Source organism: Euleptes europaea, chromosome 13 (genome assembly GCF_029931775.1).
Source record: "Euleptes europaea isolate rEulEur1 chromosome 13, rEulEur1.hap1, whole genome shotgun sequence".
Lineage (NCBI taxonomy): Eukaryota > Metazoa > Chordata > Lepidosauria > Squamata > Sphaerodactylidae > Euleptes > Euleptes europaea.
In genome coordinates, this window is record NC_079324.1 from 10,327,927 (window position 1) to 10,347,319 (window position 19,393).

The window sequence follows — 19,393 nt, forward strand, 5'->3', positions numbered from 1 at the left end:
TTCAAGGCCGTGGTGTAACGAGAATACCCGACATGGGTTGTTTCATTAATATCACCTGACAAAGGGAGTAACGGGCGAACCGCCATCGCCCATTATCATCCACTTTAGGAGGGCGGAGGTAGATCTTACCTTATGATCAAGATCACCTGGCAATAATCCACGCGGAGCAGGGATTGGGGGAAGGGCCCACTCCTTCCTGGCTGGCAAAGGAACATAAGATTACCCAAAGGGGGTTGCCAGGGAGAAGTTAGGGAAAGGTCGGAGGCGACAGGAAGAGGTCGTGAACCAACAGAGCAAAACTTTATCATGTTGTTTCGACCTTCCTAGGAAGAGATGTACTCTTTTGCCTCATTGGAAGCAATCCTGACAACAACTCCGGGTGGACCCGTGTGAGAATCCAGGGAAGGGTAACTCCTGTGTAATTCCAGAAGTCCTTGCTTTTTGCTTTGAACCTTTGGTTGAATGTAGTTTTGTTATTTTCTAAATGCTCCAACTTTTATGGTTATGTTTTGAACTATGTGCTGAGTTATGAAGAAACTCCTTTAAGTATAAGGTGACTGGCTCCTTAAACTCTGTCAGCTCTAAGCTGTTTTCCAGTGGCTTTCTGTTTAGGCTACACACTACCAAAGTTATATATATATTGTCACCCAGCCTGCAAGGGTCCTACTCTGCAGGCTTGGCGTGTGGTTGCTGAGGCAACAGGGGAAAGGTGTCCCTAACAGGGACTGGTGGCAGCACTACCTAAGGGAAGCTGAGTGGTCTCAGTTCCCTTTGATTGTTTGAACCTATAGGATTGTCTATATATTAGTGTGAAGCAGGGGGGTAAAAATAGCACCTCTGCCAGAGTTAAGCTTTCCCAGTCGGTTCTTTTCCTATAACCAAGGAGGGCAGGGTGTCGTTGGACTAGTAACGACGGCAAGAGTAACTTCCCCTCCTTGACACTGGGCCACTGCAAACACCTAATATTATGACACCCCCCCTCACGCACACACGCAAATTTGTATTAGATGGGACAGTCTTCTTGTTCTAGGTCTACTTCCCTCTAAACATACATTTGCCTGAAACCCTCACTCTCTTTTTTCAAGCCGTTTCATGGGAATCCCACGTTACCCCAGCCAAAATTGGATGAAGGAAGCACGTGGGATCCCATGGCAGGTAACCATGCTAGTGTCATACATCTTCTGGGAGCTTTAATGGATGTACTTTGCACACCACACATCGATCCCACTGGAGTCCTTCATCCAAAATTTACTAGGATACTCTCTGTGATCATGGGAAAGTGGCTTCCCGGCAGCATGTTCATAATCCATGTACCTTTATCAGAGCCCACGAAAAAAAAATACAAACTCTTTCTATTCCACATTTCTCCTTGCCCGAATGCAGGAGAGAATAAAAATAAAGACCTGAAGGAATAAAGAACGGACAGGGAATGAAGAAAGAATACCATGGTTAGAAGTCACCAGCTTTCCATACAATCCGTTTATTGCACATTACACGTCTACCTGTTGTACACATTACACATGTCTTACTTTGAGTTTATACTGAAAGGACGTTGAATGTTGGCAACATTTACAATAGAGTTGGAATTTGGCCAGTAAAAACCAAACCTCAGTTGACTGGTCATATGACTGTGGAAAGTGCTGTCAAGGTACAACTGACTTATGGTGACCCTGAACGTCCTTGGTGGTCTCCCATCCAAGTATTGACCAAGGTCGACCCTGCTTAGCTTCTGAGATCTGACAAGATCGGGCTAGGCTGGACCACCCAGGACAGAGCGACTGGTCATATGCTGTCCCATATCGGCCAGATCTGGTCAAAAATTAACAATCTAGTAGTCAAAGCACTGCTAGAGAAGACAAAGAACTGGGAAAGCAAAGAACTGGTAAAAACCACGGCCTTCTTCTAGAAGACTTCAGAGTATTTACGAACGGCTATGCTGGATCACATGTAGGTGTTTCCTCCCCATAGTTAGTGCAACAGATTCAATGGTAGTTCCAAAACCTGGCCACTAGTTTCCAGTACCACCACAGTGAACCCTGAAGTGTGTGCATTTCCTACTTCCTGAGCCCCAGCTTCTTCTCCAGAGATGTTTGCCTTGATGGCACCCGCACCCCCCCCCACTTAAAAAGGTGCATGCGGGGCTGCCCTTTGAGAGGACTCGGAAGCTGCAAGGAGGGCAAAATATGGCCAGCTGTCTGTTGACCGGAGCAAACCATCTTGACCATATCTATATATCTAATAGTGACATGTGGCCGCCATCTGTGGATACCTAAATTAGCAGATCAGCACCACACCAATGCTAAACAGATTTTCCTGCAAATTTGGGAGACTCCCCAGGTTTGCAGAAAAATCTGAAAAGTTCCAAAAAGGGGGGGGGGAATTCCCCCCAGTTGAGCTGGCTGCAACCGCAGCAGGAGGGAACCACTCTGGGCTCAGCGGCCATGTCAGAGGAGATGTTCTGGGCCTGGCTGCAGCAGCAGAGGACGCTGGGAGAGGCTCCAGGTCTGGTTGTTGCAGCGCGGCACTCTGGGAGCCGCTCTGGGACCAGCCATGGTGGCGGAGGACTCTGGGAGAGGTTCCAAGCTTGGCTGTGGTGGCGGAGGACACTGAGAGAAGCTCTGGGGCCGGTTGTGGTGGAGGATGATGGGAGCTGCTCTAGGCTCAGAGCAGCTCCCAGGTACCATCGCTGTTGCCACAGGGCTTAATGTAGGTGGTGGGGCCTGGAGCCGTGGTAGGCTTGATGATGGGGGAGGGGGGAGATGAGATTCCCCCCCACGTATGAGTGTCACGGCCCCTCACTTGTCACACTTTATTTCGAGACATCTTCATTGGTTACTTTTTTGCTTTTGAGTTCAACTGAAAGCAGCTTTAAAGCTCTTCATGAGTTTGGATCCGAGTATCTGACATAACGTCTCCCGATCCTCTGGCCACTCTCTGCTTTTAGTGCCCACTTATAGATCTGCAGGAGGGAAGGCGGCATGGTATGGCTCGATCTCATCTGATCTCAGAAGCTAAGCAAAGTTGGTACTTGGAAGGGACACAACCAAAGAAGAATCTGCAGAGGCAGGCAATGGCCAACCACCTCTACTTCTCGCTTGCCTTGAAAGCCCCTTGCTGGGGTCGCCATAAGCTGGTTGTGCCTTGACGTAACATACGTATGCATAGATCTTCTGTTCAAGCTAGGGATTCCTCAGTTATTGAGTCTGCTTCATGGAATAACGTCAACAGACCAAACTCCAGAGAGCACAACCACAGCCCACAGTTCAGAGGGCTTTTAGTGAAAACATATCTCTGGACAGTTTTGCTGACAGCAGTTGTTAACATTCTGACTAGTTTAGTTTAATCTGGGTTGGTTTTGTGTGTGGGATTTTTTTTTTTTTTTTTTTTTTGGGATAAGTGGTTTTATTGGGGGTTTTTTTGCCACATGCCATTCTACTACCTACCTACCCCCGAGTCTGCAGATCAAGGGGAGGGAGATATCAATATTAATATTGGGGGAATTTGTATGTTTTTACTATGTTTTATGCTGTTTTATCTGATGGTAGCCACCCTGAGCCTGGCTAAAGCCGGGATAGAAGACTAAAAATATAAAAATAAAAAAAAATTAAACATGTTGATAAAACAAATGAAATTTGAAGTGAGAGGACAGAAGAAGAAGAGTTGGTTTTTATATGCAGACTTTCTCTACCACTTAAGAATCAAATCAGCTTACAATCACCTTCCCTTCCCCTCCCCTCCCCCCAACAGACACCCTGTGAGGTAGGTGGGCTGAGAGAGAGCTGTGACTAGCCCAAGGTCACCCAGCAGGCTTCATGTGGAGGAGTGGGGAATCAAACCTGGTTCTCCAGATTAGAGTCCACCGCTCCTAACCACTGCCCTTGACCACTACTCCATGCTGGCTCTCCAGAACTGCTTCTCGGACAGAGTTGCAGCAGAAGGAGATGCCTGCTGCAAAATCAGGTCACAACACAATAAGAGCCCTGCTGGATCAGACTGAAGGTCCCACGATTCCAGTCCTGTTGCCCCATGCGGCTAGTCAGATGTTCCCAGGTGGCTTGCAAACAGGGTACGAGGGCATTCCCCATTGCTGTTTGTTTCCCATAACCAATATTCTAGCTTCTGGCCTCCAAACATGCAGGAGTGTGCATTTGTGCATGAATGGGAGAGAGTCCCTATCTCCTGCAAAGGCTGGGGAGCACAGAGTCCATGGCTATGACACGGCACCTCCGTGCAATCAAGGGAGGAGGATCCCGTTTGGCCAGCAAGAGGGCCACAGACTTTATAGCATGTGTGACTGCAATCATTATAAGAAGCAGTCTGTAGACCTGGCCCTCAATTTCAAACTATAAATACTTGGGGAAGGGCGAGGCCTCTTGTAGATGAGCCACGCCTCCTCTTCTAATGGCTAAGCGGAATGTTGCTGTTCAAGAGTCACCGTCCTCTGCCAGACGCCACTCCAGATCTGATTATTGACAAAAAACATGCCAACTGGTGCTGTTTTGGAGCGTGCCTTATGGTGCTGGGTGGGGGGGGGGGGAAGGCGCTATGTTTTTCCTTGGCGTGCCACTGTAAAGATGATGATGTCTAGAGATATGCCCCCACCCCATGTTTTAAAAATACCAGCAAGGACTTGATGCAACGTATGAATTATTAATTTATTAGTTCTATTTTTATCCAACTTGCTGGCCAAATTGGTTCACGAAAATTTTAAATAATGCAAATGACATTAGAGTCTGGATGCTTCCTCTGACAGCCCCGGATGATGGCAGCTGGAAAGGGGGGGGCCTCTCAGCTGGAACAGGATCCAAGCATGCTCTCTCTCTCTCTCTGTCACATTCTTGTTCTCCCTTTTCCTGCAAGGAACACCAGGAACATATGTGGTTCTCCCTCCCTCCACTTTCTCCTCTCAAAAACCCTGTGAGGTAGGGTAGTCTGAGAACGAAAGACTGGTTTAGGATCAACCAGTGAGCTTTAAGGCTGAGGTCAGATTTGAACCTGGGTCTCCCCTGTCCTAGTCCAACATTCAAACTGCTGCACTGAATGGACTCTCAAGCTGTCCTGTTCGTGCTTTGACCACAGGCCTACCTAACCGGCAGAGCTCTTCCTTAACTCTGCTTTGGCGTGAGGTTCAAATCGAACCTAAGAGTGTCATGTTGGGAGGGGCAAGTCACGGGCAGGGGCTGCTCTCCAAATCACTGGGACAGAGCAAAAGAGCTCCTGCCCAAAGGCTTGGCGGGGTTCCCCACACAGAAGTGGCACAGTGGAGGAACATACCAGCTTCATGAGCAAAACCTCCATGGCTTGTCTGGCTTGAGAATTGCCCTTGGAAGTCCCCTGGATTCCACACACTCCTTCCTTCTTCCTCCCTTTGCTGACGGCTTTGTCGATCATAGGCTTGTAAAGTAACGCACAATTTGTTGGGACAACAGATACCTGACGAAGGGAGCTTTGCCCTGAAAATCTTGTTGGTCCCTAAGATGCTGCTGGACTCGAATCTATCTCTTGGACTGCAGACCGACATGGCTACCCTCTGTGACTTCCCAGTTAAGGCAAACAACACAGGGAATTCTCTGAAAGCACCTCAGGCCTGAGGTAAGACATGTGGACTGTATACCACAAATGGAAGAAAAATGGAAAACTATCGTGCAACACCCCGACTGTGCAGAAAGTCTTGACAAGTTACTGGAAGAATGCAAAGCTGCTCAAAATTTCACCCAGAGGTCCAAATTCTTACAGCTAGGAGACCGGCTGCAATCTCATGCATGCTTAAAGTGGAAGTAATCCCAAGAGAATAAAGCGGAACTTACTTCTGGATAAACACGCATGGGATTGGAGAGCACAAAAAGGTTCTGTTCATTTGTTCCATCAGGCCTATTTGTAAAGAGTCGGTCAATTACACAATGAATCTCATCCAGGGCTCTGCAGTTGGGAGGGCCCTCCCGAATTCCTGTGGATCCTGCAACACCTTTGGGCTACAACTGAACTTACTCTTTGCAACAGGTTTTCTGCCACTAATCCATGTCCATCACAATCACTGGAAGGTAGAGGAATTCACCATGTGACAGCCCCAATTCATACAGAAAAGGCTACAGCACACATGGCCTCTAGGGCAGCTCTTAAACTGTTCTTAGGAGAGGAACTTGAGGGGTGGGGACACGGTCCTATGCTGTGTTCATAAGTAAAACAGCTGCTATTTGTTCTGAAGGTCTACATGTTCCACCTAGATCCACTTCTTTTCCATCATTTTAATATCCCACAGACTGGTGGAAACAAGTGAAAATAAATTATGCAGCTGATTTACAATAGACTACTCCAAACACATGCACAAAGAGAGAGAGATATAACTCAAAATAGTCCGGGGTTCCCACCCCCTCACCATGTCATTCACAGATGATGGCTACAAAGAAAGAGAATTTAAGAACTGGAGCATTTGCAGCAACAACGATACAAAGCAGAAGGAGGACTTACTGTGAACTCCCCAGTGACGGCATCAAACCCCACATGGATGGTGTGTTCGAAGTCAGAAGGAAGAGAGATTTCAGGGCGTTCTTTCTCTTTCTTCTTATTGGCTAGAGGCAAAAATGTTAACATCCTTATTTTCTGTGTACTCATTCATTCATAGATTTCAGTCAGGTTTATTCAAAGAGAGAACATTTAGGGCAAAGGGGGGAAAATGAATTTAATTCATGGGGACTCTTGTCCACATAATCTAAGCAGGTGAATGCCAGGGCAGCTGCAGGGGGCTTGGAGCCCTTGGGCCCCTCCATCACAACCTCCCCACTGCAACAGTGCCCCTTGCCCACCCCCAGTTGTGACTCTGGTCTTCACCCCTCTTGGGTGTAACTTCCCCATCCCCTACCCCAGGTCCCTTCTCCCCCCTAACTGCAGGAATAAAACGTGACTATCCAGCACTTTTTGGCCATGAGAAAGCTGGTGGGTCTAAGGAGAGAAAGGAAGATTCACTGCAACGGCGGCAGGGCCTCTGGGCTGACTGTGCGGGGTGCCCGGAAGAGACAAGAAAGCACAACTGTTTTGCGCTCTGCTTCCTCTGACACCTCCAAGAGCTTTGCCCTCTGGGACAAGGGGGAGAGAAAGAGAGATGCCACATCTCTAAGTGGGGGTGTACCCCCAGTCATTCTGTGGGCCTCAGCTGAAGTGCAAATAGGCCATCCCCACTCTCCAGCATGCTCCTCTTGTGAGGCAAGATTGCCAGCAGGTAGGTGGTAACCACTGAAGGATCAAGGGGCAGGGACGTGAGGGGGTGCTGTTGTATGAACAGTGTGACATCATTTCCGGGGGCGAACCCATAAGTGGCATCGAATCACTCCCTGATTTGGCAACAACTCTATGGTACTCTGAAACCTAGAGCAGTGTGACATCACTTCTGGGCTTGCCCTTGAAATGATGTCACACTGCTGATGCAACGGCACTTTCCCCTTATTTTTCCCTTCACCAGCCTTCCGAGGAGTGGCAGGAGGTTGGGGGCTGCTGGTGGAAGGTCTCCCATTATATAGTGGGAGATCTGGCAACCCTACTTGTAAGGTCACTTGGAACTGAAATGCAAAAATGCTCCCCACTGAGTCAGTACATTTGAGGACGTGCTGTGCTATGATATGACATGGGGCAATGAGAAAAGTCTTCTTTGGTAAACATGTGAGCTTTGGTGGCTGTTTTACAGCCTTACCCGAGGCCCAGTTCATGTGTTAACTGGCTGAAACCCTTCCCACAGTAGAAGAACAGGCAGCATGTCCTTCCCTTCCATCACACACTTCCTATGTGATACATTCAATTGACTTATCTTCTACCTGCAGTATGAAGTGGTACACACCTGCATGCAGAAAGCTAGAACGTCAAGAAGAACCCATCACCCTGACATACTCTATTTCTTAGGTGCAGAGAGTTTTCAAAGCAGTTTTGGCTATGTTTTTGTTCTAAATGTGATAGAAAAGTAAATCCTAATAAGATCTAGCCTATGGTTGAGGGCAGTGACTGTATCCATCCTTTCTCCTTTTTCCTATTCCCTTTTGTCCCCTCCCTTCACCCTGACCATCCCCTTCCCTTTTCTTCCCTCCCTTTTCCCCCATCCTGTTTCCTGTACTTTTCTCTTTGTTGTCCATCACCTCCCCGCCCCCCTTGAGGTATAACACTAAACTGAACGGTTGGGTTATAGCTGCCGTAGTAACATTTCTCCTTGTAGGGAAACAATAGATATGGTGCCATTTATAGAAAAATGGATGCATTTCAGCATTGTTTTAAAGATTGTTTTTATGTATGTAGACCAAGGTTAGCCACCCTGAGCCCAGTTTCGCTGGGGGAGGACAGGGTATAAATAAAATTTCCATTCCATTCCATTCTTTTTTATGAAGAGGCATTCCATATATGAGCCCCTATCTGTAATCTTAAATGTCATAGTCCAAGCCCACATTTACCACTTCAGAGAGAAATCAAAGTTGGAGAGGATTTCTTGAGCCTCATACATACAAACACACACCATGCTTTCTGTTATGTGGGGTTTACTATATCTTAGAGAGGCTATGCTTGCTCTCCATTCTGACAACGCAAAAGAGACTCAAGACCCCATGATGAAATGAAGCAACAAGGGAAGATGATCCTAACAGTTAAGCCTCCCTACACAGCACCGCCTACTGGTTGTCATGCTTAGCCCACTAACTCTGGTTCCATCGAGTCATTGGAGATTACCGCACTTTGTATTCCCAGTGATGTATTAAGAGTTTGAAAATGTTATAAAAAACATTGCTTTAAAAGGGTTTTTGGATACCATGGCTTATAAATGGTTGGAAGATGTCTTCACGGCTAAAGGGACCAAACAAAGTGCGAACAGTATTTTTTATAACAGTTTCAAACTCTTAATACATCGGTGGGAATACATAGAAAGTGCGAACAGTATTTTTTATAACATTTTCAAACTCTTAATACATCAGTGGGAATACAAGTGCGGTAACCCCCATTAATAAAAGTGTGAACCGACTCTAAGGGGCCGCTTTTTTTCTTCTTCATAAAGACAAGACCAGGAGATAGTCTGAAGAAACGCAGAAGCATTTCTCAGGTAGCCAGTCTTAATCATATCCAGTTAATGGATATGGTTGTTGTTTTCGTTCAGCTCTCAGAACCTGAGAGCCAGTGGTATATACTGCTGGAGCTTCGGGCAAACATTCAAGCCATACAAAGAAGAGTTCTAAAGGGCAGAGCTGCCCTCACCTCGACTGTCTTGACTGTCATGCCCTGGGACCATTCGTCTTTTGCTGCCTGGCAATTGTGGCTGTTCCTATGCCCACCTCTGCCAAGCTCTTTGGGGTTGGCACAGGCACTGGGAAACGGTTAGGGCCGGGGTGTCAAACATAAGGCCCTTGGGCCAGATCCAGCACCTTGAGAGCTCTTATCCAGCCCGCGAGCCAGCTGAGGCAGCCGCTCCCCCTCAACCTCCAATTAGGGCTGGTGAGGCCTGGCCCAGCCTGACTGAGTGACATTTATGTCATATCCAGCCCTCGCAACAATTGAGTTCGACTCCCCTGGGTTAAGGGGCTGAGGGAAACCTTTGAAAAAGTGCCCTGCTTTGTTTTTAGTGGAAATGAAAGGGGACCTATGAGGAATTGTGGAGAAGGGAAAACCCCATGTCCTCCTTCCTCGGTATGGCATCTGATTTGCCCCCCTCACCTCCACAGTGTGGACTAGATCATCAGACTTCAAGTGCAGAGGAGGAAGAGGAGACCAGCATCTTAGCAAACAGGTTGTGACAATAAAAATGTATTTCACTGGATGCCTAAAGCTCACCAAGTTTTGCATCAGGCAAACCGCTAGAGAGAGGGAGTTCCACAGTCAAAGTTCCACGACACAAAAGGCCGTTGGTGGTAGTCTTCGACCTCCCTTCTGAAGGTGGGGGGAGAACACACTTCTATATGAGCTAGGGTTGCCATTTGTAGGTGAACTCCCACGGACACTCCCCTGTCCCCACCAGTGCACAACTGAATGGAGGGGGTGGAGGATGTTAGAGCCCTAGGAATCTTCCCAATCTCTAAAGTTTTTACCGTAGAGATCAAGCAAAATCCTAGAGCATCACTGAAATCCATTTTTCCCAAGCCCGACCCCAAAAGGATTCCCATGGTTCCAGGCATGAGCCTGGGCACCCTAATATAAGTGCATGTCTAATCACAATCTGGAATGATCATATGTAGACAAGAACATTGTGTGTGAACCAATCTCAAGTATGATATCTCCCCTTACTAAACAGTTATCTGCTGCATTTCTTCCCAGAATTCTAACATCTGCACCATTTGAATGGATAAATGGTTTCCCTATGACACCTATTAAAAGCAACGATGATACATCAGTTCAAGGTTCCAGAGACCTTCCTTCCAACATCTTGATCTGCACTCCCCACCCCCCGTTTTATCTATAATGTATTCGTACTTTAATTTCAGCAAAGAGATGGCTTGCAGGAAGATCTCGTATCTTTTCAGCATGCATCACTTTGAATGGGAGATAACAGAATTGGCTTTGCCTATCTTATCCCTTTCAGGCAACTGTGGCGGAAATTAGGACGAAAGGGTCATCACATCACATTTCAAGGCACAGTCAGCACGGCCAACGAAAAATGTTGTGACTCAATACGAATAAGTGTCGGCCGCTTCCTTTATTAAGACCATTCTTGGCCAGAGACTAGTGCTCCATTTCCTGCTAGGGAAGTATTGTTTGCCAAGTCTCTTTTTAAGAAGTTCCATTGAGGCATTTGGTTAACAGGTAAATATCGAAACAAAAGGTTGTATTTAACGTCGCTGTCTGAACACTGACAGTTTCTTATTAACCTTGTGGCCAAACGGTATCCTGTACTTGTAAGAAAGTGAATTATTATGTGACTCGACTGCCACATCTGACAGAATACTGGGCCTACCCGGTTGGGCATGATGGTTTCATATTAATAATCCTGCCTCAGACGCTTTGCTGTCATTTTGCAAGACATTTTGGGTGTTCCGTACAGGAGCACAAAACTGGAGCTAGAAACAAAGAGAGCTGGTGTGGGGAACTGGTTACACTAGGACTAGAGCGACACGGATCCAAACTGCCCCTCCACCATGAAGCTGTTTTTATCATTTATTGATTTTTATATGGGGGGAATGGTCTTTTATTCTTCACAAGTGTTATGTGAAAGAGTATAACTAATACAGCATATATTATCCAGCTTTTGATGGAACTGATGAAATTCTGAAGGATGAAATTATATTTTTGTCAACCTTTATTGAAGAATGTAACACCTACTGGATGACCTTGAGGTAGCCACACTACATCCCTCGCGGGAACCTATCCTCACAAAGTTGTGGGAAAAGCAAAATGGATTAGGAGAACCACTCTGCACTCCAGAGTGCTCCATCTTCTAAAGATGTCCCCAATCCGTGTGATTCTACTTGCATTTCAGAGGAGTCTCAAGAGGTAACTGCAATCTCACCACATCCCCAAGACATGTCTCTGCCATGGAAGCTCGCTGGGAGACCTTGGTCCAGTCAAACACTCTCAGCCTAACCTACGTCACAGGGATGTTGTGAGGATAAAATGTAGAACTACATAAGTTGCTTTGGGTCCCCACTAGGGGAAAAGCTGGGATATAAATAAATAAATAATAACTGTCAAAACAGTCACATAAATTGCCACTAGATTTGAGTCCTGCTGCACCTTAGAAATAAACAAATGTTTCAGGGCATAAGCTTTTAATAGTCAGAGTAACCCTTTGTCAGATACCAGATAAATTGCCACTCTGCATATAAAATGGCAAACACCATGGCCCTTTCTTTTCTCCTTAGGGACCCCCCTCTAACCAAACTTCCTGTTGATATCTAAAAATGTAACCAAGTCTGGCCTTTATCCTGGCAAATCCCTTTCAAATCCTGCAGAAAAATGGAGCCAAATGAGATTGACGCACCCCTTAATTCTGCTTGGTTAAAACCAAACATTTCAGCCTGGATCCACAGAACTGTGTCACTAGTTCCCTGCTTCTAAGGGGATTTGGGGGTTTCTCCCAAATCAGCCACCCCCAATAAAGCGCAAACTGCTCTGGATACTGGAGAAAGTTTCAAAAACAGGTTAAGAGCTGTGCTCTTCCAAGAAAAGAAATCCCAAAGTCTCACAGGGCCCGTTTGTACCTTTGGACACATCTCGAGTCACTTTGTAGATCCCAGCCTTCTAACTCTGCATTCACAGTTACAAATTCCAACCATCTCAAATTTAACTTGCTTAAGCGGCCTAATGTGTAATTTAACAGTCCTGGCCAAGGATCCAAAGTAAACTAAACGCCTTCTCTTATCAAAAGACAGAACGAGAGTCTGAAACGAGTAAGGCTCCGTACATTTTGATCGGCCCTGTTTTAAGTAGCTGAAGCATGATAAAAAGCAGGCGAGACACCACAGAAAACGGAGAGGCCAGCCGCCTCATGCAGGGCCGATACTTTACTTTTATCCCCTCCTCCTGGAAAGATGGAGCGCAGCCGGGCCTTCTTGTTCTTCTCTTCAGGGGCCATGGGCAGAGGTTTGGAGCCGTGGTTGAGTGTCGAAGAATCGCGGTTGTTGCTGTTCATTCTCAATGGAGGAGCTGGAGGTTTCTCTTCAATATCCAGACTATCTGACATCTTCAACAACCCTCACAGCCTCCTGGGAAAAGCAATGGAGAGAGGAGTGAAAGGGTTGGGTCTGGAAAAAACAGAACCCTTGGCAAAAGCTTGAGACACGTGGTTGGAGTCTCTTACCAGGTACTTCCAAAACCGAATGACCAAAACCCCAAAGAGTATCAACCAGAAACGGTAGAATTGTATGGCCAAAATGACAAGAATTGTCCCATTGGATGGATTTAGCTGGCAAAGCAAGGCCAGACTCTTTAAATATTGGCATTACTAGCAAAGTCTTTCCCGTTGCAGTTTAAAAGCAATTTGCCTTGTTAAGATAAAAGCTGATTTCCCTCGTTTAATCACTGCATTTCCAAAGCAGAGCTTTGAGAAAATACAGTAATGTCATGCAAACTAGGAAAGATACTGGGAACTTTACCAAAGGGCCCATTAGATCTATTCATGTACTGAAAGATTTTCACAGATGGGAAAAATGATTATCAATGTAATGACAGCAGCATCTTTCTACTCGGGAGTTGGGGGCTTTATTCTTTTCAGAATAGTTTGGAATCTCTAAAATGACTAAAGCCCTTTTCAAACACTCTACAGATGTGCACTGGCGATTTATGGGGATAGAGCAGCATCGAGTGGCCAGTTCACCCCTGACCTACATGCTGGAACATATAAAACCTCTTTATTTCAAATGTTTCATAGGATGCTTCATTAGAAGCAATAAACAACATCCCTCAATCACAACAGTCTGGGATGTCACATCTGAACAAGAGGAACACAAGTTTGCTCTTCCAAGATGCAGTGATTTGCATTTTTGCAGCTGAAAACAGGAAGATAATTATGTAATTTCTAGAATGTAAAGATTTTCTATCGGTGGTCTTTAACCGTTCCAGTCCAGACCCAGGACCTACAATTAACCCCTAGCAGAATAGGACTCATAGTGTAGTGATGTGAGAGGAAGATGAGGAGCCAGAATCTCTGCACTTGCCTGTGCCAAAAATGAATCCTCTCCCACTGTGAGCAACCTACCCTCACTAACCTGCTGCTGCAGCACCCTTGCTCACAAGCCACCTACACCTTGGCTTGCCAGTTGCCTGCCCCATGCTCCCATCTCCCACTCTCACTTGTTGGAGCAGTCAGAAAAAAATGGAGGTAGAAACGATGGTGCGGATGTTGTGACATCACTTCTGGGCAAGCACTTGCAAGTGACGTCACAGCACCTGTGACCTCTAGGAATTTCCCCACATCTCTATGTAAAGAACAGATCGTAGAGACTAAGGGAGTTCCTAGAGCGTCTTCCAAAAAGCTGCAAAAAAAGGCTGCTGTATAGGGGCTCACAACCCAGAAGCTGGGGCAGGGGCAACCTTACCCAGCAGAGTGTCCCAACATGAAGATCACTGTTCCTGTGTGACCCCCGATACTGAGTATTATTCCTACTTGCATAACTTTGTTAAATAGATCAGTCTTAGGTATTACAACAAGTTCTATAAACATTAGTATCTAATTTGCATATGGGCCCCTGATGCGCTTTCAGGGCTCCTGACTATGCCGAGAGAGACCCCAAGAGCCCGTACCCTGAGCACACGCTCCAATGAAGCCAGAGCTTCCTGCCACAATCCCAAGCTTCTCCCTTGACACACAGTTTGATTGCTTGACGTCATTCATGCCTCATCTTTCTCCCCGGTGGGGATCCATAGTGGCTTACATCGTTCTCTTCCCCTCCATTTTACCCTCACAGCAACCCTGTGAGGTAGGTCAGGCTGAGAGAGTGTGACTGCCCAAGGTCCCCCAACATATTTCCACTGAAGAGTGGCGAATTGAACCTGGGTCTCCCAGATTTTAGTCCAACACTCTAACCACCGCACCACATGGGCCCCTATAGGGCACTGTTACGCCCATGTGGTACATGTGGGTGCCAGGAAGCCCCAAACGTCTTTCCTGGGGTCCACCTGCTTTTGCCTCAACACAAAGAACGAATCCTGGCTTGCTTCCCCATCACGGAAACAGGAGGTGCTTCAGAGGCACTGTCCATTCAGAAACCTTCACTGCAGGAGGACCACCGGTTTACAACCTCCCAAAATTTCTGTGATCCCCATCCATTGCAGCCATTTTGTGGCAGCTACCCCCCCCCCCCCATTCTCAAAATTCCAAAACTGCCCACAGGCTCAACTACATGGGGCACCTCTGGTCTATCTAGCACACGATTGTTTACTCTACTGGGCAGCAACTCTCTGGAAGGACAGGTCTCTCTCAGGGGCTGTTACCAGGGACCCTTTAACTGGACTTTCCGGCACAGAAAGCGTGAGGCGCAGCCCCTCTCCATTCTCCGGGGGGAAGAGGTTGTCCTTGCAACCCGTATTGCACAAAGACGTACATGTTACGAAAGGGTTCAGCAGTTGGAAAATGGAGGGATGCACATTCAAGCATGAAGGAGAAGGAGGAGTTGGTTTTTATATGCCAATTTTCTCTACCTTTTAAGCAGAATCAAACTACCGGTAGCTTACAATCTCCTTCCCTTCCTCTCCCCACAACAGACACCTTGTGAGGTAGGTGAGGTTGACAGAGCTCTAAGAAAACTGTGACTAGCCCAAGGACCCCCAGCTGGCTTCATATGGAGGAGTGAGGAATCAAACCCAGTTTTCCAGATTAGAGTCCTCCGCTCAACAGCTACACCACGCTGGCTCTTCTTTGGTTTTCGTAACTGGCTGATGACTGAGTTTTGCTGCTTGGGTTTGCATTCTTGTTATCTCCATAGATGGAATTCCTGTTCAAGTAGCTACCACCTTACCTACAGGTTCCAGGTTTGACAAGACCTCAGGTGTCACAAGGCAGCCTCACCAATTCACATCAATTAAAATTTGCCCCTGTGGCTTTATCAGATGGATTAAGACCCCAGACAGCCATACAAAACTTAATCCTGACAAGATAGAGGTTCTCTGGGTTAGTAGAAAGACAGACCTGAGACTTGAGATCTCTCCTGTCTTGGATGAAGTAATACTCCCCTTGAAAAGCCAGATTCACAGCTTGATACAGCCGTCACCCTAGAAAACAAGGTGGCAGTGGTGTTTGGAGTGCTTTTGCCCAGCTTCAGCTGGTGCATCAACTGTGTTCCTGGGTCAATCAGATCTAGCCACAGTGATCCACGCCTTAGCTGACGCGGAAGCCAAGCGGATTGGCAGTCTGTCCAGGATAACACCATCAGAAAGTCCTCTGCTACTTAGAAAAGTGTAGCTTATTTCACAGTGCATAGGTATAATACAAATACTTCTTTCACACTCTCCGCTCATAGCATCCCACATAGGATTTCAGTTCCACTCCATTATATACACCTGGTGGACGCAGCCACCAATCACAGTAGATGCTTAGTCATCCTGACATGGCTACTGTATTGCATCAGCCACCTGGCTATAACTGGATCAGGCCAGCTTCCTCTAGCTCTCCAGGGACTTTCCAGGCTGACTGCATCATTACTAGATCCATCTGATCTAACCTGCACCTGTCAAACTAATCTGACAACCTTGTAATCTTGACATTAGCTACATCTGGACTAGACTACTGCAATGCACTCTATTTCAGGCTACCCTTGAAGACTGTTCAGAAGCTGCAGCTAGTGCAGAATGTTGCTGGTCAGGGCCAGCGATTGGAAGTAAATGTCTCTAATACTACAGCAATTACACTGGCTACCAATCCCCTCCCAAGCCCGATTCAAGGTGTTGGTTTGCCTTTAAAGCCCTACATGGCTTGGGACTGGGGGTATCTGAAGGACTGTCTTTTCCCATATGTCCCTGCCAATGAATGAAGTTCACGGGGCGATGTCTTCCTGACTTTCTCACTGATCAAAGCTCGCCGGTGGGCATATGAGGGCCTTTTCAGTGACAGCCGCACAATTACGGAACAACCTCCCCTGGCCTCCTCACTTTTGATCTTCAGGATGCTGTTGAAGATGGTTTTATTTAGGACTGCATTCGACTAATACAGTTTTTATTTATTGGCAGTCCTGAGAATTTAAATTGTGGTTTTTTAGGAGTGATTTATAATTGTTGTTTTATTACACTGTAAGCCATCTTGAGTTCAAGGTAGAAAGGCAGCTAATAAATGTTTTAAATAAATAAATATACATAGGTGGGGGGAAACATGAGCAGAGCTGGCCCACCTGTTGACAATTTTTACTGCAGCTGATCTTGCATGGGAAAGGCAGGATGGTCTGAAACAGAAGCGGGTGGAGGGGCCGTGGCTCAGTGGAAAAGCACAAGTTGTGTATGAAGGAAGGCCCCAGGTTCCGTTCCTGGCATCTCTGCTAGGCCAAAGCTATAGGTAAAGACCTTCTTGACCTGTGGTCCCTGGAATCAGTGTAGACAATGTGGGGTAGCAGTGAGACTACTGACACAGGTTCAAAATCCTGTGATCAGCCATAAGAGCTTCCTGGATGATGCTGGACCAGCCTCTCTCTAGCCTACTGCACCGGGTTGTTGCGAGGATGACACGGAGAAGAACAGAAGCATGTATGCCACCTTATCCTCTTTTATGAAAATATTGATAGGCCCGTTTTTCTCTGGACCAGCTGAGGATGAGGAGAGAAAGGGCGGGATAAAAATGGAGCAGATGGAGATAGACAATAATTGAGCTAGAGGGAGAGGTTCATATGAATTCCTTGGCAGGAAAGCCTTTTCATGCTCTTCTGGCTACGTGGGAGCTTCTTCAGACTTGGGCCTCCGACAATCTGGGATTGTAGCCTTAAACTTTAGGTGATAAATCTATTAATTAGACCCGTAATTCCCATCTGCCAGCCAGGACAGAATTGCTAGTGGGCCAAGAGAAATAAATGTCAATAAATAATTGAAGGCTCCCAGGACTCCTGAGTCCCTCCCCACAGAGAAGGGTGCCCGCTGTGTCTCTGCATAATTCATCACTCTGACCATGCCTCTTAATCAGCTTTTAACTCCACCAGGCTCTGCATCAGGTGTCAGTAAATCATTCAGAGTTGACATGCCCATCCTTCCCCCAACATCAACATCATCTAGGATTTACAGTCAGTTCTCAGCACGCTGAAGGCAGCCTGCGAACTGGGGGTGGGTGGGTTCTGAAATAGGGCAATATGTGAAAAACAATGAAGTAATTCCCCTGCTTATTGGGGAATATTGCCCCTTGCTGCTGCTGATCACCTTCCTCCTCTTTACCCTTAACTCTAATTTTGGTTTCATGCTAACCTCATTGAGTTTTAGCAATATGGTGCATCTCTGTCTGAGTTACTGTTCTTCAAATAGTGATCATCAAGAACTGTGGCTTACGCAGAAACACAGGGAGTTGTCTGTGTCCAACTCATACTAAAAATGAACCATACGGGGCATTCAAATAATGTGTGCTTTCTCATTTTAACCCTCACAATGTATATTTTAGCTATCTAGGGTTTCCAGTTCCAGTTGGGAAATTCCTGGAGATTTGGGGTTGATGTCTGGGAATGGTGGGGTTTGGGGAGGGCAGGGACCTCGTCAGGGTATAACGCCACCATTCAAAGCACCCATTTTCTCCAAGGGGACTGATCTCTGACATCTGGTGATTAGTTGTAATCCTGGGAGATTTCCATGCCCCACCTGGAGGTTGGCAACCCTATAGCTATCAGATGTTTTGGAGAGGTATTCAATAAGCAGCTACTGCTCTGTGCTGTTCTGTTGCCTTTCTGAATGGGTTAATGCGCATAGCTGCAAGGACTAGAAAGGAAGCAGACATCTGGTAACTGCTCACATACTGACTGGCCGAGCAATGATAGAATCATGCCCATCAGAGCAACAAACCATAAACCAAACCATTTGTTATGATGTCTTTGACACCAGGCCTCAGCGGAAGCCATGACATTAGCTTGGGTCAGTGACCCTCTGATGCGTGACACAATGGGCAGTAACAGTTTAAAAAGAACAGAGATTTGAACACATTGAGATTCTGTGCTCTTTGAGAGCCACGACAGATATGGGGTTACGGCTGAAAAAAGCCTGCCTGCGTTGCATCCTTCTTGTATGCTCCTCCATCCAGCAATGATGTGACCAACGGCAAGAAAGCCACATGACACGATTATGTCACTTCGCAGGTAAGTGAAAATATACATTACGATGGAAGAACATGACCCAGGGAACCCTCCTTTGGCAGCACGTGCATGTTTTCTGTAACCAGAGCAGGCCTGCGCATTAGGCAGACCTAGGCAATTGCCTAGGGCAGAAGAGGGCAGGGGGTACCAGGGGTGCCGAAAAAAGTTTGCTGATGGCAAGAGGCAGACATGAGCAGCACCCCCAACCTCGGGTACCCAGCTTCTGTCTTTAGGTTGGGTCTTATTCCCCTCTTTTTTCTTCCTCAGTTTCCTGCAGAACAGATGAACACTTTGACTACTACAGTTGACCCCTCCCTACCCAGGTTTGTAAATAAACCTAACAAAGTCCAGAACACAAAGAAGATTCATCATTTAATGGTGGCATATACTGACGAAGTGGACTTGATCTTTTAAGAACATCCACAACAGATGAGGAACTTCTTAATTTTTATTTTATTCGATTTATACCCTGCCTTTTCCCAGCAGGAAAACTGAGGACCCGTATACTACAAAGTGGTCGATGATTAACTAGGGCTGCTCGGACCACCAACTAGTTCAGCTCAAATCCTGATCGCCAGCCATGAACAGGGAGCCAGTTTTTCTACAGACTACCTGCCTGTTCATCAACCTGTTTGTGGCGGTTTGGCTACAACAACGCAAATGGCAGCATCATCATACCGTGTATAAGCCGACCC

The 19,393-nt window shown here is 46.6% G+C and overlaps 1 protein-coding gene across 2 annotated transcripts in view; it reads right to left on the reverse strand.

The window, feature by feature from the left end:
• Positions 1–19,393, reverse strand: part of PAK3 (p21 (RAC1) activated kinase 3) — a 116,237-nt gene that overhangs the window by 43,012 nt on the left and 53,832 nt on the right. For both annotated transcript variants that reach the window (XM_056859142.1, XM_056859141.1), the window contains exons 2-3: positions 12,460–12,656; positions 6,469–6,569 (exon numbers count right to left, since the gene is read on the reverse strand). In XM_056859142.1, coding sequence (XP_056715120.1) covers positions 6,469–6,569; positions 12,460–12,634 — 276 coding nt within the window. In that variant the 5' untranslated portion in view covers positions 12,635–12,656. The remainder of the gene's footprint in view (positions 1–6,468; positions 6,570–12,459; positions 12,657–19,393) is intronic.